Source organism: Mchenga conophoros, linkage group LG19 (assembly GCF_057382185.1).
Source record: "Mchenga conophoros isolate Kocher_MC1m ecotype Shallow Benthic linkage group LG19, M_conophoros_male_GT1.1, whole genome shotgun sequence".
Taxonomy (NCBI): domain Eukaryota; kingdom Metazoa; phylum Chordata; class Actinopteri; order Cichliformes; family Cichlidae; genus Mchenga; species Mchenga conophoros.
This window is the reverse complement of record NC_140544.1, coordinates 24762322-24784097: the sequence shown is the minus strand read 5'-3', so window position 1 is coordinate 24784097 and position 21776 is coordinate 24762322. Positions and strand designations below refer to the sequence as shown.

The 21776-nt window shown below is 39.9% G+C and overlaps 1 protein-coding gene across 1 annotated transcript in view; it reads right to left on the bottom strand.

Annotated features, from left to right (window-relative positions):
• Positions 1-21309, bottom strand: part of spred1 (sprouty related EVH1 domain containing 1) — a 40225-nt gene extending 18916 nt beyond the window's left edge. The window contains exons 1-2 of the mRNA XM_085256935.1: positions 20325-21309; positions 1118-1382 (exon numbers count right to left, since the gene is read on the bottom strand). Coding sequence (XP_085113061.1) covers positions 1118-1382; positions 20325-20356 — 297 coding nt within the window. The 5' untranslated portion in view covers positions 20357-21309. The remainder of the gene's footprint in view (positions 1-1117; positions 1383-20324) is intronic.
• Positions 21310-21776: the final 467 nt, after the last annotated feature.

Sequence of the window (21776 nt, the reverse complement as noted above, 5' to 3'; positions counted from 1 at the left end):
AGTAACTAGTGAGGGGAGGTGTTATGTGAAGTTGTGTCAGTTGCATGAGACAGAAACGGCACTGTTGGTATCAATACTGTTGAAATGAGTAGCTAATTCCACTGTATCAATTAAGATCTGATTTTTTGTTTGACAACCCTATTAGAAAACTAGCATTTCTGGCTACAAAGGAAAATATAAAAGTAATTGTTAGGAGAAGCTTGACTGTAAATGGTTTTATTGGGAAAAAATAAATATTTTTGCATATATCTGAAATGAAATATTTATCAGAACTTTCAAAAATTATTCTACTTTTATTTTTACCACACTAACTACGGAGTGTGTTGTACAAAGAAGTATTTATGGGTTAAAAAGGGACAGATTAACTTTAAACAGTCTTTACATCACAGTCAGGAAGAGAATTCTAAAAAAAAAACAAAAAAAAAAAAACATGGGGGGGGGGGGCAAGTAGTTGAGTACTGATAGAAAAGCAGAGTGAATGTGCATTTCCATCTCTCACATTCTATTCTCTTTAATAATTTCCTGTTTTTCCTGATGATTCATCACAGAAACACGCAGTGTGCTCCTATTTTCAGATACCTGTGCCATGGAGGAAAGCCTAACAACCACTTCCTGTGTCAGTATATGTATGAATGACAAAGCAGTGGAGGGTCCCGTCTGTAACAACTAAAAATAAAATAAATAAATAACAAGGACAACAAAGGTCGATCAAATGGACCAATACGGCAAGGCCGTGATGATCCACTTGGTAAAGTAAATCCGTTGGGTATCTTTGTTGGCCTTCAGACAACAATTTTGATGGCTAAAGAACCAAACAGGACAGGCGCAAAAAATAAATAAATAAATAATAATTTCCTGTTCTTCCTGATGATTCATCACAGAAATACGCAGTTTGCTCCCATTTTCCGATACCTGTGCCACGGAGGAAAGCCTAATAACCACTTCCTGTGTGAGTACATGTATGAATGACAAAGCATTTGAGTGGAGTCCAGAACAGCAGGGTTTGCAGTGATCTCATTCAGATGAAGAAAAAAAAAAAAAAAAAAAGAACAACTTTGGATGTCTGGCCATGTAGCATAAAACGCTAATCGCATTTATGAACTTGAGGTTCTCTTACCAATTTGTCTTTGAGCCTTTCGCCTTTGATGTGGAACTCCACAGCGGTGGGACTAGGGCTTGGACTGGGACTAGGACTAGGGCTACAGGGGCTAAGGTTGCTGCTGCTTCCTCCACTGCCTCCACTGTGGGTGCTGTTGGTGTCCTCCGCCCGGGTGACCTTATAGACAGTGACACAGCTAAGTCCTCCACCGCCCAGGGGAAGCCACCCACCACTGGAGTCATCCCGAGTCATGACCACTGCTCTCACACGCGCATAACTGTCACTGTGGAGAAAAAAAGGAGGAAGAGAAAGAAGAAGGAAAACCCAGTGGTGTTAGTGAACATAATCTAGAATCATTAACATATTTTCAGTTGTCTCCTGGGTTCTTTTCTTTGCTTAAATCTCCTTTATTACAAAAGCAGAACTACACAGCCTCAGCCTTGACCAGTAATACAGTTTAAGTGCAGCACAAACAAAATGTTGAGCAAAGAGAACATACACAAATGATAACGTGAGAAAATTACAATTTAAACTAGGGATGGGGCAATTAGGAAATTCTGGGCCAATGTCTGTCTTTTGCTTTATTTGCCATTTACTTACTCGAAAAAACTGAACATAAGAGATTAAATTTTGCATTAAAGATACGTTTTTGGTTTTAGTACACAGCAAAACAACAGACTGTCTGAAAGCGCCCAGTGTGTGTGTTTAACCCCAGGCAGAGGGTGACTGACCGTGTGGCCAAGTTAAGTCTGGCCACAGCTGATTCCCAACCTTTCTCTTGAAACAGGTGGTTTTAAACTAGACAGCACATGACCTGGTTTCCAAACAACATCATCCGCTTTCCTTTAAATGACTATTATGAGATAGCCGTTTAAGATAATTAACACTGTGTATGTAACAGAAGGCAAATACACTAATAAAAAGTTTAGTTTTTTTTTTTTTTTTTTTTTAATGAAGCAGAAATAAAACATGGTGTTGATCATTTACTGTATTATAGAAGTTTCAGATAATTTATAGAGAATTAACATGAAGCAGATGGTTGAAAAGTACCTAAAAAAAAAAAAAAATCATCTTCTTTGAAATATCAATAAGTCACAAACTCTAAATTAACAAGAAATTCAAATCAGAAACACAACTCACAAGAACAAATTGCTATTTTGTCCCAATGTATCAGTAATAAAGTAATAAGAGATTACTATCCCAATTACATAATGTAACTTTAAATCTGCTCGCCTCTCATTCCATGTCTTTTTCTGTCCTCTCACTTGGAGACAGATGTTCTGTGATTAGATAACACAGCACTGGGCCACCGGAAATGACAAAGGTCAGGGGGTGTTGAGGGCAGCGTTTTGCACAAACTACTGGTAACATATTAAAGACTTGGAAAGATCAGAGCGCAGCCAGAAATAGTCAAAGAACTGAAGTATATAACTGCCGGATGTCTCCCTGTGACACATTGCTCTCTGGCCAACGTCCGGGTTAACCAATAAAGATGACATCAGAGTCTGAAACATTTGCAAAGAATGTCTTTTCAATCAGCGGCCAAATCTCAAGCATTGACAGAGGCAGAGAAATGTCACTATGAAGAACATGTAATATGAAAACAGTTAACATTTAGCTCTTGTTCTAAAAGAGGAATAGCATCATCCTGGCTTCCCTCTTGGCTAACTCAATGAGGCCAACCTTTGGTCTCATTCCTTCCCCACCCTTGGCAAATCTCAGTGTTCAGGATATTGGTTAGTAATTAATCTAAGAGCCAGTGAGCATTAAATCTGAAGCCATCTTTTTCTTCATGTGAAAGCTTTGACCTGCCACCATGTAATAATTGACCAAAGTTTCCTCAAAAGAGTGATGAGTATGTCAAATAAGAGAAACTCAAAACAAGAGACAAATACAGAAAGTGATTTGAGAGTGGGGTAATGGCTTTAAAGAAATAAATGCTATATAAAGAGCATACATTCAAGAGGTGATCAAAAACATGCGTGTTCTAAATCTGCTGGTTGTGTAGATAAGTGCCTGTCTGCCATCAGAAATAAAAAAGAAAACCAAAGAAAGAAATTTCTGACTAGCAGAAAAACAACAGAATTAGCTGCCAAATATTAGTTGTCTTCCTTTTACACTTTTATGGTTCTACAACAGCTCATAGTGCATGAGGGGATGAGACATCTGCAATCAATAATTGTTGGTCGTCATCATCAGTGTGAGCCGAGCTGAGTCTTCTACTACTGCTTCAAATCTAAGGATTTGTCTTCCTTCTCTGTTTGGACAAACATGTCACAGTCAAAGTCAATCAGACGAAAAATGAGGTTCACTTTGCAGAATACTGGTGGGTAAAAACAAAAATGAAAAAATAAATAAAATAATAACTTTGTGCGGACATGTTAGACTCCAAACACATGGTGTAGACCACAAGCAGCAGAACAGGCTTTAAACCTAAACAGGCTCAAAGCACTTTAACTTAAACTGCTATTGTGGTACAAACATTTACTAGCCAGTGTGGTCAATGGCTTCCTGATATTCACTTGCCAAAAGGAAAATGTACCAGCATCTGGCAGGTGTTAATTTCTAGCCCTGTTAACGTTATAATCTATCAAATGCCCTTTATATCCTTAGCTTTTCAAATATAGACCTTTCAATTACTACTCAAACAAACAATCTCTCCATCAAACTGAAAAAGTTACATCAAATTCTTCTGTGATATTAAATTAAGCACATTCTGTCTGTATCTGACGTCAATTTTATTTTATTTATATAGCACTAAATCACAACAGCAGTCACCTCAAGGTGCTTTTTATTGTAAAGTAAATGCTCTACAATAATACAGAGAAAACCCCAACAATCAAAACAAATCCCCAATGAGCAAGCACTTGGCGACAGTGGAAAGGGAAAACTCCCTTTTAACAGGAAGAAACCTTCAGGAGAACCAGGTTCAAAAAGGGGCAGCCATCTGCTACGACCAGTTGGGGTTGAGGGAAGATTAAATGAAGAGCAGTGTATAAACATACACTTGTGGGGATAGGTTAATTGGATAATCCAAATTGCCACTAGGTGTGAATGTGCGAGTGAATGTGAGTGTGAATGGTTGTTAGCCCTGCGACAGACTGGCGACCTGTCCAGGGTGTACCCTGCCTCTCGCCCTATGACAGCTGGGATAGGCTCCAGCGCCCCCCGCGACCCTGAAAAGGATAATCGGAAGCGAATGGATGGATGGATGGACAGTGTATAAACACACAGCGAGTGAAAATGGTGAGCATGAAGAAGCACCGCCTAGGTCTGCTGCAGAAAAACTAAGGGAGGATACAGGGTCACCTGATCTTGCCCTAACTATATGCTTTATCAAAATGAAAACTTTAAAGCCCAATCTTAAAATTAGACAACTACATGTCTGTCTCTCGAATCCAAACTGGGAGCTCCTTCCACAGAAGAAAGGCCTGAAAGGCTTGGAATCTCCCAGTCTACTTTTAAAATACCCTAGCAAGCCAGCTATCGGTGAACAAAGTGCTCTATTGGGGGAGATATGGTATTATGAGGTCTTGAAGATAACATGGGGCCTGATAATTCAAGATCAAGGTGCAAAGCTTGATGTCAGGAAGATTTTTAGGTTTTACTGAAGTTATCTAATTTCCAAAGATATTTTTAAATATTATTTTGTCAAGTTTATGAATATTACTTTGTGAATTTGTGATTTTTTTCCCCTCACCTGATGATTCAACCAAGCCAAAAAAAAAAAGTGTATTTAGATATATTTGAATAAAATATGCATATACACTCACACACACCACTTGTCAGTTCTGTTCCTAACGCCCACCCCAGGCTTATTAGACAGTAACTGGCCGTGGGAGGATGCAGGGTGACAAAACGCAAACACAACTAATTTCCTCTTTGCAATCTGCTACAAACACCCTTTTCTGGCTTAACCTTAGTTTAACAGCAGTGTCACTAAATTTGTGCATGAGAACCCATGCCACACACACAGACACACAATGTACTTCTGAGCAGCCAGTAAGAAGAATATGCTGCTGGTGTTATACCTCTCTACAGCCCCCAATAAAGGATATGGGTGATGGGTGCAGAAGGGACTGTCAGTCAGGAAGGGGTCCCTGGGGTGAACAGAAGGCAGGCGGTGGTGTCGCTCAGCCATGACCAGGGCACAATGACCAGGGCCTGACCCTTCAGACCTACCATCACACACATGCCAGCAACCATGACACTCACAGGGAGGGGGGCAAGGCTCAGAAAGGAAGTTAACTGAACTGCATACATGCATTTATGCATCTGGTCTAAAACACCCATGTCACCCAAGAGAGACTCCTGAACAAGAAGTATTGTTATTACTGCACTTACTTAACATTTATAATCAAATAGACACACCTACATCCTGGAGACCAAGAAAAAAAAAAAAGAAAAAAGAAAAGAAAAAAAAAAGAAAAAGCAAAACTCAGCCAACAAGTTTTAGATCAGTTTTTCACAGCAGTTTCTGTTCATTCTTTCAACCCCTCTCATTCTTAAGAGGAACACTAGCCCCAAAACAAATGTCACTGCAACTTGCTGCAACACATAATGCGTATATGCAGGTGCACACACGTACAAAGTTCAGAGTAGCCCCACGCCCCTTGCTGAGAGCACACAGTCGACTGGACACACAATTGAGAGCGGAAGCAGATCAGCTGGCCTGGGCCTGCAGGGGAGGGGGCAAAAGAAAAGAGCCCCCCAATTCTGAATTATTCCAAGTTGTTCTGCTGGATGACTGACTTCATTTCCGACCGAAGCAGGAGAGGAAAAAAAGGAGGGAGGGGTGAGAGTGTAACAGAGGACTGCTGGTGGGGGTGATGAGCATGATTGCTGGAGACCAAGGTGACAATAAACAGCCCACAACCAACACATAAAGAGGAAGCCATAATCGAGTATCTCACTGTATCAAACCTCATTTGCGAAAAGAACACACAGAAGGTCTAAAATTATAACTTAGCTTCCACTTGACGCAAACTGTAGTTTCAGTACTGTAACAACACTGCACACAAAATGTATTCAAATACATATGTGTACTGTGTTTGTAATTCGACAATAGATGGGCAATACAAAAACAACAAAAAGACCCTTTTTTTGGCTGAATGACAATACAGTTATGTAATTGTATCACATTTTGCATTATTTTTAGTGGTAGCTTTTTCCATGTTTATAAGCATAATAAGCATGAAACAGCAACTTAAGTTAGCTTGCATGTTGCTACAGTGAAGTCAATGAATGTGCTCCTGTTGCTCACAGAACCTAGTAGATAGAGAGACGCAGCACTAGAAACTCTCTTCTTTGAAACTAGCCAGCCAAGGGTTTTTCAAAAAGCATGCTAAACAAATCACAAAAAAATAAATAAAACTGGAAAAAATAAGGAGATCTTTCGAGTGAGAGTGAGTGAGATAGGAATGTGGATGGGGCTGCACAGACTCAAGAGATCCAAATACTATAGCACAGACTTAGCTAAAGGGGAAGGATTTAAAAAAATAAATAAACAAATAAATAAATAAAAAATACATTAAAAAAAAAAAAAGGCTATGTAAACAGTCTTTTTCCACATCTTCTCCAATCAGTTTGCTAGGGATGTGCATAACTAGTAGACTAGACAATGAAATGTTGCTGCTCCTGCTAGCTAGTACCTGAAATACTAATAGTGCAAAATTACTTATTCATATTTATTAACGTACAATAGCAGCTAGCTGTTTGAAAAGTTACAGCACCACTTGCTACTATTTGAGAGAAGACAACTGCACACCTCTTTCTACTTGACAGGAAGGCCTACACAAGCAAGGTGTAGCAAAGACAGAAGATAGCCACATAAACCAACAGAGTTCTGCAGATGTAGAAGATGAACAACTGTGTCAGAGTAAAACAGAATGTAAACACCAAGATTAAGCAAGAACCACATACAACACAGACATGTGGACATTAGCTTGTGAGGAAGAGGGCTACTTGTGTTAACACTGTTAATGATCACAATCTGATAGCCACTTCTGTCCGCGTGACAAGCGCTGCAGTGGCATTTGAAAAATGATTTGATTACTGAAGAATACAATTAACAGTTTCAAATATGCACAAAATATTTTGATTTTCCTTAATTTTGACTATTTTCTTACTTTTAGACTAGTCGGCTATTTGAACAACTAAAAATGAATCAGTCGGTCAGGAGCAAAGGAGTTGATATACAGTCCAGCCCTATTTTTTAGTGCATGAATATGTAAATGTGAGTGTATTTTGTTACTACATAAAGGAATAACTAAAGCTGTTTTCACACATCCGCATACACCTCTGAACTTTTCTAGACACGATCTGGCTGAGTTGTATGTGACAATGCAAAAGACCAAATCAGGCAGATTGGCCGTCCTACTCTCCATTAGAGAATAGAGCAAGTACTGTAACTGTCTGGACCAAAACAAGTAAATGTCTCTCTTGGATTCCTACTTGCTGTGAGAACTAGAATATCGATAATTGCACTTTTTATTCATCTGCTATGTCTCAGAGTTAAAACTATGTCACTCATGATAAATGGCTATTTACATACTTTATACATTGTGTACAAAATTACAGATATCACTTGCTCACAGAGAAGAGAAGAGAAGAGAAGAGAAGAGAAGAGAAGAGAAGAGAAGAGAAGAGAAGAGAACAGAACAGAACAGAACAGAACAGAACAGAACAGAACAGAACAGAACAGGGGAGCATGTGCAGTGCAGGCAGGCGGGCAGGCCTGGGCCTCGAGGCCGGCTGCTCCAGTGTGGTGGAGAAGGGGGATCTTGGGACAACCATTTCCTAAGTGGACAAAGTGGCCGTTTGTCTGCTCCTCTGGCCCATGGCTCGCTGGACTCCAGCATGCCATCATGCTTTGCTCCTGTCTCAGCTTTGGGCCTCCCACCCCAAAGGGGAGTGGTAGAGAAGAGAGCAGGAGGATTGGGGATATTTTTTTTTTGGTGGGGGGGGATCATGAAAGAAAGACAGGAGGGGGGAGAAGAAGGGAAGGAGAAGAATGAAGACGAAAGCAAGAGACGAGGGGAGAGAGAGAGAAAGGATGTGGCCTGAGCCCTGGGTGCTCTCCAAGTCGCCCTCCCTTTCCACTCCGTCTCCCCCTCCAGCCCAGCCCCTCCCTGGCCTGCCTCACTCTACACAATGGCCGCTTCTCTGCTGAAATTTCACGTTATTGGATCCCGGGCCTGGAGTTTTGTCCTCCCACAATGTCCAAGCAGCGGAGCATGCTGCAGGGGAGACACACTCTGCAAGCTAAAAGCTGGAAAACCATTCCTCCTTTCATTAGCATCAGAAAAGGGGAGAAAAGCCCCCTCGACACCACCTCTTTTATTTTTTTCCCCCCAATCACCCCTTTTCCCTCACCATCTCTCCTCCATATCAAAACTGGAGGAAGGCTATCAAGCACAGTTAAGCTCCACTAGACCACTTTGGCTTGTAGGACTTTTTATATTATTTGGTGGGAGGTCATTAAAATACCATTGGGAAAATAAACACAAGCTACTTATGCCAATCCGATTCCATAGCTTATCCTCTGAGAAGAAAGTGATCGCTAGGAAAGTGGGTGGGACATGGAAGATTTAGCAAAAAGGAACTCTGGCCGTTTGAGTCGCTTGCTTTACTTCAGAGGCTGTTATCACAGGAAAATTGTGATATTTTGACATTTCCTTAAGTACTTGACCTAAAATATACCAAGTGTAGTAGTATTAAGAAGGGGGAAATATTTTACCTTTATTTAACAAGTTAAGGCGAGTCTTCAGAGTGTATATTGCAAGTTTCTAATAAAAATACCTCACAAATCATTCATTCTGCAATGCCAGTAGGGCTGGGCCATATTATACCGTTCACGATAATACCGGTATAATGTTAGGCAACGATAGGAAAATGAAATATCGCGATAGAATAAGAGTAAAACGCGCATGCCCAGTGCCTTTGTTTTCATACGCACATGGCCGATTGTTGACTGAAACCAGAATTGGTTTGTAAAAATGGTGCAACTTCAGTGATGTGGAACTGGTTTGGTGTTTGTCCGTCAGATACATGACAAAGCACATTTTTTTGCAGAAGATGCAAGCGGCCGTCATTATTGTCGTATTTGTCGGACTAAGATGCTCTTAAATCTGGGAGTAATCTGGGTCCTAAACTCCGTATGCTTCAGGTCAAACAACACTGCAGCATCACTGAGAGTTAAAAACTGTCTAAATTCTTTCATCTTTAATAAAACGATCAGCATTGCTGCTTTACCAGGTGTAACTATGAAGTTTAACTTCCAGGCATCCATGAAAACTAAATTTATTACATTTAACAGAGTTAGAAGTTAGCAGGAAGCTAGCGGAAGTTAGCTCGCTAGTTTCGCTAGTTACCCAAGCATGATATTGCATGTTCTGACTGAGAGATTTCTGAAAAAATTCAAACGTACAGCTCTGCTATCACTTCCAACATAAATGAAGACAGGAAACTAAACAGCAGTGACGTTTGTAGGGTTACTGAAGTTGGGCTAGCTGGTATATAATCATGTGCTACGTGATCGCTAGCGACACAGCTATGTTAGCATAACAAACAGTGAAGCTGGAGGACGAACACTAACACTTTTCCACTTATAAAAGTTAACGTTCCTGATAGTTAGAGACAAATGCAATCGCATGGCAGGATGCTGTAAACACCAAACTTCAGTCAGGAGAACAACTGAGATAATCCATCCACAATACAAGGTTAGTCATTAATATACTGCAACAACATGGGAATAGAGCAGCTGCCAGAGAATTCAACATTAATGAATCAATGGTACAGAAGTGGAGGAAGCAAGAAGAATGAGTTTAATAAAGTTTGATTTATCTGACTGCTTTGTTTCGCTTAATGTGCCTTATAATCCCGTGCACCTTATGGTCCGAAAAATACGTACTGCAAACTGCAGTTTAATGTTGCAAAGCACCTCTTTTTAACTTCAGTGGATATTATACATGGTTATGCTCAGGATATGTCAGCCCATTTCTACTGGAAATGCCTTTTGGTTAAACTTTCAGCAAGGAATTTGCATTTGCACTGTTACATTTTTATAAAGCTTTAATGTACATAAAAACCAGCTTCTTGTTTAAGTGAAAATAAATGAAAGGTTGTCTTTTTGCGCTAGTAATGTTGTGGAGTTGTATTTTGTCTCGCATCAATTATATCGTCAGTTATATCGTTATCGCAAATTTTCAAATATATATCGTGATAAATATTTTTGGCCATATCGCCCTGCTCTAAATGCCAGTATATCCCACCTAATGCCATACTAAAGATCAATTCAGTACCTGTATCTTTGAAACCAGGTGGCCTACTGCCACGGCAAGAGTTTGAATGAGAAAGAAGAGCAGCCAGTGGAAGTAACACGACTCAGGCTACGTCCACACTAATGCTATTTCGTTTGAAAATGCATCGTTTTCTTTCAGTTTTGTCTAGAGATGGCACGATACCACTTTTTTATGTCCGATACCGATACCGATATCATAAATTTGGATATCTGCCGATACCGATATGAATCCGATATAGTGTTTTTTAATCAACAAAACTGTTTTTTAAAATATCTTGCTGCATTTTGCAAGTCTGCAAGTTCATACTCAAGTTTAAAACAACAACTACACTAAAGCTATTCTGTTATACCTGTATACAAAAAAAATATTTCATAGTTCAGCAATACTGATCAATCTAATAAACTTAGACCTACACCATCCTCCCTATTCTGGTATTTTAAAGAGTACTTAGCGTAAATATTAAGCAACCTAACTAATAGGGTTCCAACTCCCAGCAACAACAAAAAGAAATAAATAAAAAATAGGGAACCACCCCTCACGCTCCACCTCATGATGCTTAATCGACGTAATCAACCTTAATTTGATGCAGTGTGAAAAAAAATGCACAGAAATCAATTATTTTTCAAGAAATATTAAATAGATTCAACATCTTTCTTCAACAAAATTGCAGACTGCACAGATGGTACCTTCCCAAAGTAAAAAGTACTATAGCTTACTAGGGTATATATATTAGACTTAATAGTCACTATATACAGTAATTGACTTCTATTCATTTTACATCAAATTAAAACTTTGGGTGTCAGATAATTATTTATTAAAAGCTCGACATTTTAAATGAGAATAAGAAAGAAAAGTATGTCTTTGTGCCCCCTTTTCCCTGTTCATGCCCTATCGGCCCCCCTGGCTAAACTTTGCTAGATCCGCCCCTGCACAGTTACCAGCCGTCAGCTACGTAGAAAAAGATCCTGGTGTAGAAAGTAATATTAAATAAATTCTAACAACAGCTTATCAAGCTTAAACGTTCTGCTGTTGTTCAGCCGCTGGTTTCCTCTTTCTGGTGCAAAGTGGGCCAAAAACAAACAAGAGAGACGGACTCGCGACAGAAAAGCCGATCAGCTGATCATTTAAGCAGTTTCACGATTGAAGTAGCAGCCGGAGAGCGAGAGGCAGTCGCTCGTTAAGCTTAACGTGGGAATGCTTTACAAACATTCAGAGATGGACTTACACACTTGCTTTACTTCTCTCGGGGATAACTTTGTCGGAGATGAAATGCCAGGTTGCTAGCGAAGCTCCACATGCTATCCAGACCACCGACAGGTCCGGCATGCCACAGCTGCTCTATCACGTGATGCATACTGCTCCGACTGCTAACGTTCTGAGGTGAGTTACGGCGTGTTGCAAGTTTTGCCAGGTGCTTTCGTGATATTTAATGGATCGGATTACATTTTTTATTTTTCTCCGATATCCGATCCAGTAATTTAGGTCAGTATCGGACCGATACCGATACGTAATATCGGATCGGTCCATCTCTAGTTTTGTCCTCCCGTCTACACTGAGACGGCGTTTTTGTCAAGGAAAAACGCAGCGTTTTGAAAACGCTCTCGAAAACCATTTCAAAACAGAGCTGTCCCGTCGCAGTATGGACACTGGAAAACGCAGACTTTCTAAAACGATGACGCATTTTAGTCATGTGATGCAGTCACGTGACCAATTAAACAAAGATAGCGGAGTGCATTATACAGCAGTTGTTTTGATTGCTCTCAATTTTGACAGCCCTAAAAAAGATTAATATCAGTTTGTACATGCTCCACGTAGCTTTTCTTCCAATTCTTTAATTCTCACTCGCATTTGCGCATGCGCAGGACTGGAACATAAGCATTTTCGGCCATTTCAATGTGGACGCACAACTCTGTGAAAACGACTGAAAACGCTAGTGTGGACGCGGCGTGTTTTCAGACGAAAACGCAGTTTTCAAATCTATCCGGGCTAATGTGGACGTAGCCTTAGGTGAAGGCATGGCAGTCGACAAACACGAACAAGATATCTTCTTCTTTTCAAACATCTCTAAGTGTAATCATGTAATTATAACAGGAATTTGCAATGTCAGTTATAAAACTGAAGCAGTGTGTATTGCGATTCTGTCTGTCAGACAACAACATGGTTATAGAAATAATAATTAGAGCCGTGCCAAGAAGCAACTGGAATGGCTTGAAGGGCTATGTTTCTGTTGTCATGCCATTGTCGTTCTGCTGTCTGACAACAGGAATACAAAAATATTTACATGGTAACAACTTTATTAGAATTCAGCTTTACTAAAACAAAGTAAATGTGAGGACTGAGAATATATGAGAGGTACAAAGATGGAACAGAAACCTAGCATAGTTAAGACCACACCTAGTCCTTGTTTAGTCATTGGAAATTGGGTCTTCCTCAATTTATGCTCTTTAGCATTTCAAAGACATTCTGGCCAGTTTTTGGCCTTACATTCAAAATGAGTGAGTGACATTTGCTTTATGACCTTTGTAATGTGCCAATTTAAAGGTTCTTTTATGTGCTTTAACAACAGGCACTTGGTCTGCTTTGCTCGCAAATGAGACATTTCAGAGTTGGGAGTTTGCAGAAGAGACTCCTGTAAGGATATAACAATGGCCAACTGCAGATAGTCATTCAGAATTTATAAGGGTAGGTCTGTGCTACTCAGACGAATCTGTTCACCAGACAGGGGTTTGCGCTTATCTCCTTTTAATGTGAGAGGGGGCTGCAAATCTGAGTGGCTTTTTAGAGAGCTTTTCTGATACATGCAGAAAAGGAAAAAATAAATAAATAAAAAAAATAAAGGATGGGAATCTCTCATGTTTCATGGATCTCTTGGTTCACTGAAGACACAAAAGTGTGTTAAAAGTTGATGAAAATCTACATTTTACACATCTCCTTCACCATTTCATGAATGAGAGGTTCGTACATGCAATAAAACAAAAGAGTATGTTATTCCAAGGCTGAAAAGACAAACTAATGGCACACATTCTTTCACTAGGATCATGCCTCATTGAAGAAATAAATAACATGCAATCTGGGACTCAGCCATTGATTCCAACAGTGCATCTAATCTGAATGGTGCAAACTAGCTAGCCAATTAGTGATGGTTCAAATCTCCCAAATAACCAGAGGCAAACTCAAGGGCACAGACTTACCCCAAAACAAACACCAACATGGCCAAACATGGATGCAGTGCAAATTATGACATAAGGTCAGAGCAAAACACTTTTAAAAAGCCCATCTTGTTACTCATTAACAGAAGTAACAATAGGACAATGCCTAGAGAAACACCAGCATCACAAGCCTGCTTACATTAACTGCAGTGAAAACCAATACGCTTGCTATAGAAAGAGAAGTGAAAGAGAAATTTGCCCTATCTCCTCTCAACACCTCAGGCTGCTGGTGAGTCATCTCGCTCACAAGAACATTCAGCTTAGCTACCAACTGACTCAGGGGAAAAAAAAAGAAAGAAAGAAAAAAAAAAAATTTTTTTAAATTAAAAAAAATAAAATAAAATAAACAGGCTTACTCTGCTGCTGCACCACACAGTGAATCTCGACTTCAAAATGTCTCACCATTCTTTTATACAAAAAATAAATAAATACCTAATGCATACGACAAATTAACCGCTCATTGTCATGTCTGTTGTTATCTGTCACATACATCCGTTAGTGGCACGGATTACCCTGGAGTCTAATCAAAGATAGACCAAACCAGTGCACGAATGTCAGATCTACTCACTCAGACGGCATTTCTAACACTGATTTTCAAACCAACCCCTCCATTACTGGATTGGGCCCACAACCCCAACAGCAATGTTGTAGGTGCCGCTGCACTGTGGCACTATAAATCAAAAGATTCCCGTATGTGTATCAAAAGCCAAAAAAACTATTCTCAAACATCAATCAAAGCCACATATTGAGATGATCTTAATTTGAACCACAAGCATTTGGAAAATTAAAACCTCGTGCCTGCCATTACAACAAAAAGAGGAAAAAGAGGAACCACAAATTTCGACTGCTGCAGCGTCTCTGGGCTGCTTTGATGTAAGAGTAGTCCCCAAAGACCAACCATCTACTCGTCATAGCTACTTTGAAACTAATGGGGAAACAGGAAGCTAAGGGGACAAGGCAGCCATCTAGCTGTGGGAGAAACTATTGATATATCTCAGGAGGAACTTGGGAAGGTCAAACCACCAAACCAAGATGATGGCCCATGAAGGTTAAGAGAAACTGCAATGACATGTTGTACATCATCGCAGCACGCCCAGTTGTTAGGAGTACTATAACATTATCATCATTATGAATCGTGCATTTTTCAAGCAGCTCTTACATGAACCTCTTCCTCTCAATAAAAGTCTGTTCCAAATTCTAAATATAGCCTCTAGACAGCACAAAATGTGATCAAAACTTTCCTGAGGAGATAAAAATACATATCCTTACAGGCCTCTCATTTTAATCCTATTTAAAAATGTGAATCATTAAGCAATTTATTTGATAACACGTTATGTGCACATAAATTCCCTCATCTAGGATCTGGCTCGATCTTTCCCAGAAACCCATATACACGCCAAATGTTTCCAGAGAAATACCGTAAACACTGCAGTGTGTCTACACAGACGCACACACAGAAACCCCTTCCTGTTTTCAAAGCGTTTGCAAACTCAATCAAAGACACAAGGTTTAGGATTTACATCTGTGCCCTTTTATGTCTGTGACCTCACAGGAAAGAACCATCTTAGACCAGCTGCAGCAGAGAGCTCACTACAAGGCTCAGCCTTCATGCTCCCGCATACAGCATAACTAAACTAAAAACAATATCCACAATTCAGACACTTAGTGCTAAAAGCACTTCTTAGAGGCATTAGGATATGGTCTGTGAACATCAGAGGACCATCCTGACAAAGAAATAAAGATAATCACTGCTATGTGGATGCTGTGACGGACGGACGGACAGACGGACGGACACACTCTCTCTCTCTCTCTTCTGGTGGCTTAACAGTATATGTATTAGGCCTGCCACGATTAGTCGACTAGTCACGATTACGTCGACTATCAAAATCGTCGACGACTAATTTAATAGTCGACGCGTGGTTTGAAGCTTTGTAAGATCACAAAAGACGCAGGAATAAGTAGTAGGATTTAAGAGTGTAATAACAGACTGAAACAGAAGATGGCAGCACTGCATGTACAAGGATGCCAGCTGCCGTTAAACCCCGAAGAAGAAGAAGTAGCTCTGTCCCAGAATTCATAGCGCAGCCCAGCTCAGTTTCCAACAATGGCGGCAGCTAGTTAGTTTTAATATTACTCTTATTATTCTTTCTGGGTCACAAAATAAACGTTTAAGATATTTTCAGGCGAGAATGTAGCTGTGTAAACCTCAAATATCTGCTCAGTTTATCAGGACACCACATATTTTCAAAAGCGCTCCGACGTTTTCGGAGACGTCTGTTACCCACTAGCTCGATAGCTAACCGGGGGCTAGGCTCACTAGAGCCGTGAGAACACCGGACTCCGGCAAATCGTTTTCAAACCCACCGCAGTCTTTCGCTGCTCAGGTTAAACATATATAGGTCACTTAGATAACTTAACAATGTTATTGTTTGGCTTTTTTTACTATTTTATTTGTTCCGGAGTAAATCGGTTTGGCTGAGATTAAAGTTATAGTTTTTACTCAGCTGAATAAACGTCAAGCAGACAGCTGATTATCAGAAGTGTGAGATGCTCCAGAATTTACTCCGGTGTCCTGTTATATTTTAGATAGCAAGGAGTTTATTAAACTTCACCGAAACAATCTGCAAATTTCATTACAATTTAATAAACTATCATCTTGTCTTTATTTTTAGTTAGCACATACCTTACACACAGCTGTAAGCTAATGATAGTTATATAAGAGCAGATGCTGCTGGTGCAATAAGTTGTACGCTGTACGTCCAATGGATGATGATCTGATTAGTCGACTAATCGCAAAAACAATCGGTGACTAGTCGACTATCAAAATAATCGTTTGTGGCAGCCCTAATATGTATATATCTACACATGGCATACATTCACATCAGGTCTTTCTCTTAAAAGTCTGTAAATTGGTTTGAAATAGCCTCCAAATAAACTGCCATAAATGTCAGCAGTGTATGTGTGCTCCTAAAATACTTCAAGAGGAAATGAAAAACTTAAAAGAGGGAAGTGGCTTGGGTTTTAAATACACAGAATCCAGGACCAAATCTGGCCATGGGAATGGAACAGCCCAACACTATACAAGGCCTGTTCGTATGTTAACATGTCTCGGTTACAGCCAAAGCCCACTGACTGTACAAAGGTTCATTGTCATTATTGAGACAAAGCAGCAGGTTCTAATAAAACAGGCAGACGTTCAGACATTGATACTCTCTACACAAGATAAGTTTTAGGATTACAAAACATTTTATTAGGTGGACACTGTGTCAAAGTCTGTAGAAAGACATTGTAAACTTCCCATTATAGCCTAACATATAAGACATATATGTACGTCCTAAATCTGCCATGCATCTAATGAAATATGAGAATGCAACCATTAACCAGTCAAGTACAATACTTTTATAAGTGCCCTTACATATCTATATATACATATTTGTCAAATAACACCATTTCATTAGCCTATTAACTACTGCAGCCACAACCATCACTTCCTCAAAAGAATACAGAAGCAAATCCAAAGACGTGGTTAGCTCAGCAGACTTTGTTAAAGGTAAGGTGTGTCTGCAAGCTTAGACTAGTAATACAAAGGTTTTGGAGGAGTAGGTGGTGGAGGTCAGAACTAACAACTGGCAGTAACCCCAAATAATACTATCTATAAAAAGGTCCAGGAAATTGTTTAGCTTAACATGAGGGCCACAGGATATAGGCAATTACCCAGGCCATAAAGCACTAGCCCTAACAGCTGAAGTAGCTGTCTCCCTTTGTCGTTTCAGGACATGATGGGGGTTGTTTGGGAGGAATGTGTTTGGAAGGCTCCGCAACAGGAATGGGAGTGTAAACCAGCCCACAGGTGATAAGATCACAACAATGGCAGATAAAACGCTGAGCTGTCAAATCAATCACACAGATGGGAAGAGGACACAGGGAGAGGAATCACTAAAAGATCACACTGACAACAGACAATACCACAGCACTACAGGAATCTAAAACAATGAGCCTATACCCTAGACATGTTTGGTGAGGTACTGAGGCAACTGACCTTCACTGATGAGACAAAAAAAAAAAAAAAAAAAAAAAAAAAAAAAGAGTCCTTCATCCTTTTTAAGTAAAAAAAAGAAAGAATCAGACTATATACTTGGACCAGCTAAACTATATTAGCAATATTAGCATGTGTTTATTAAAAACTGGAGGATAATAAAAAACGGTAATTTGGAAAACAAGAGATATAAGCACAGTACACCTCAAAAGGCAGCCGCTTTGGTAGAGATGAATATTTTAGATAAACGTGACATTCACAAAGAGACTGCTTGCACATACTGTGCTTGCATAAATCTCCCACGTCTCCCAGGAAGACCACAGTCCTCGTCTACAGAATTCACATTAGCCTTACATCACAGCACACATCCCAGACGAGACGCAAACCAAAATCTCACAAGGCTTTAAGTGCGTTCTTGTCATTTCAGCCATGTGAACATTGTTGCACCAAGGCCAAGTAACATGTTCTCAGCAAAGGGCGTGCTGTGTGTAAACCAGCTCGGCTTACCACCTATCATTTAGACTAAACCACCTCAGGGCTATCTGTTCACAAACCATGTGGATACTTTCACATTAAATGTTTAAAAATCGAGGCTGTGAGAGCAAAATGTAAAAGAAATTAATAATAAAATAAATAATACATCCCTAGTTACATTTGTAAATGATCCTACGCTTGTTCTACATATGAGAAAAAAGGCAGTTTGATTAAGGATTCAGAGGCTCAAAGACCAACATTTAATTCATCAGTGGAAAGTGGCTCTATTTCACAATGTAATATGGTGAAGATTACTATGAGGGGGGAATGATTATCCTTGACTCTTTAAAAAAAATAAAATAAAATAAGTGGCACACCAAATCTTTTCTTTTTTTTTGGTCAATAGACGTGTCATGAAAAATATTTCATTAAATTGATGCTTTTCAGCAAAAATAAATGGCTCAGGCAGCGCTCAGTATTCCGTTCACTCCATTACTATGAATCATACAAGAGGAAAGGTGGTGAAATCTTAGCAACAATGTTTGGATCGCTTCGCCATTTTAGCTGCTGCCATCATGCTGAGTGGAACTGAGGATTTTTATTTTTTAGCCTGTGGCAGTAGTTCTGAAAAATTGGGGATCTGGGGCATGGATGAGTTCCCGAGATTATTGAAGGGAGCCGAATCAAATTTAGGAGATGAGGTTTCACAAATTCACACAATTCAAGCTGAATCAAGGTTTAAAGCAAATATAGCCTGGAATGAATTCATGTGTGAGCTCCTGTGCTTTGACATGAGGAAAGATAAATAAATCCATGACACATGTTACATAAAAACAAAACAGCAGTGTAGTTCAAGGACAAAACCTCCATGCATTAAATCAATCAGTCTCACAAAGGCCAGAAAGATTGAATGGGGAAAAACAACCACAACAACAAAAAACATGGGTGTGTTTCAGACATTAAACCGTGACACTGTAAATGGCTGAAAAGAGCATATGACAAACGCATTGTGAAAGAAAAATCACGTCGAGATGGTTAAGAAAAAAAACATGTAAAATAAACGACTTGAAAACGAGCACAGGCGCTTATATGCGATGTATTGTACCGCGAATGCAGAATATGTGATCACTGTGTGACCGTCGGTGCAATGCGAAACAGTGTACAGTGCTGTGAATGGGCAGGCAGGTACTTTATGAATGGAGGGGATCATGTGACCGCAGCACCTCCCGAAGCAGATATTTCTCACTGACTGTCAACAAGCGCACACAAGGGATCAGCCCATTAAAACAATACCAAAATGCGACCTGAAATGGGCGCGACGTGTACAAAAACACAGCTTGCACATATTATAATCGATGCCCGTAGGTTGTGAGGCTCTGGACGTGAATGCGATGCCGTTTTTAAGCGTTTTTATGAATGGAGGATTGTGATATGTAAATGAGCATGATTGAGAAAAAAAAATGGCATCTTCGGCTTTTCAATGCCGACTTTGCCGCATTAACCGCGAAGAGCCTTCATTAAAGAAAGGCTAGACTTAAAGACAAATACAATCCGCAATATTTTAATCGATGATTATGTTCCGAAATCATGGCGGACAGCAGTTAGACACAGATCTGGGCTGTCAATGCAGAGGACTCAGATCGTGATGTACTGAGAAAGCACTCACATAAAATTATATTTAGATTACTGCCATCTATGCGTCTGCTCCGAACGATCCTTCGTGAATGAATACATTTCCCGAACATAAATAATAATACACCAAGCAAGTGCCTCGTAAATGAGCAAAGATTAGTACATGTTGTGTACAATGTTGTGGCTTTAATTTGAATTCTCACAGCATATACTGGTTAGCAGTATCATAAGCCTGCAAAAAAGTAGCAACGAGATTAATATTTTACTATGGATCGATGCCACTGTTTCCCCGGCACGGTTCTGTTTAATCTCACAAGGCAATCCTTTCTATTAGCTTGATAAACAAACAAACACGGGGGGAAAGTACAACGTGTTTCTTATTGTTGATATTAGTAAACCAAGACGATGTAATGGCAACGTTGCTCGGTTAGAAATGTCACCGGGAACTAACGTAGCTCGATGCTCGGTGTGTTAATATCTACACATATAAGCACATATTGAAGATTAGCTGTGTGTTTAGATGTAAATGATAAAATAATAATAAAATAATGTGTGTGTAAAACAGGACTCACTCGTTGTTTGGATTTGTTGAATCTTCACTCATTTTTTTCCTCACGGGGATCCAAATCCTAGCAATAGCATCGACGACGCAGTGACGGCGGGATAAAATACCACATATATCACCATTTTCCTTCACATACAGAAATAACCCCTATTTCGGATAGTAAATAAACGGCGTACAAGGGGCATGCCTAACTCAGCGTCCCTATGAAAAGCAAGTGAAGCTAGCTGGACGTTAGCTTTTGCTGGCTGGGCTGTAACGTTAAATCGCGAGGAGGAATGACAATCGTTGATTCATTTTATCCTCCCTGGAAGTAAAATCCGACCACAACAAATGGGCCATCTGGAGCATCCTCTTCAACTGACACAAATCCCCGGCTTGCAAAAAGGTGCATAGATCCTCAAAAAATGTAGAAATCGTTGTAGGTTGTATCGTTTGGCAGGTTATTTATGGCTGGCTGTCGAGCATCCATTCGCCAACTTCAGGTCCAGGACAACACTTGAAAAAGCGCTGTGCAGCGTTGCTCCGTCAACGTGTCCGAGTAATTTTCAGTAAAGGCATCCAATGCCCCCCAAAATGGTCCGACTGTTTTCAGTATTAGCACCGACAGTTAAAGTAAAAATACATAGACTTGAAATTTCCTTGAGAACTTGATGGACATCTGCTTTAATCGAACTCCATTTTCAACTCGGGGGGGAATGAAACATCGGAAAAATGGGCGGATATGTCGACCCTCGCTTGAAAAAAGGATCCTTCCGCGACGTAGTAAAAACATAACACTTGTGATAGAAAAAATACCAACCCAGCTCACACTTTGCTCTTTATGCTTAAAGAGTAGCGTATATTATACTAAACCGCGTTCCCCCGTAAGCGTATGCAATAAGTTAGTAAGATTTCTTTCTAAAGTTGACCTAAAGTAGTCCCCCCACTTCCCAAAAGAAGTTTCCCTTCAATCACGCATTGAAACAAGAGGGAAGCGTCTGTGTGATAGCACGCAAAGTAGGCTAGAAAATAACCTAGAGGAAGGACCTGAGCTGACACGGAGACTTGGTCATTAACAATTTCTGGTATATTCTTTTTTCAGTTGTATTATCGTGATCTACCTCCCTTCCGAACCGCTTTTAAAATCCCAATGCAAAATAGCGGGGAAGTGCTGCAAATATACACAACCGAGAGTGCTGCAGCACGTGGAATTATATCAGACCCTCTTCACGATTTAAGTGTTTCAAATCAAGATGGTATTTCTATCTCTGAGCGTAGGCCAGGGTTATTTATTATTCAGTGATAGCAGAGTGAAAAGTGAAAGACTGTAAAGACTAATTCAGAAAATGAGGATTTTTTTCCTCTGGAATGTAGAAATAAAAATCTGAGTAGGGCACGGTGTGGGATTTTTGAGAACTGTAATTGGCCGTAAATGTAAATAAAAGGCATTAGGATTACACTATAAGCTACAAAAAGGGGG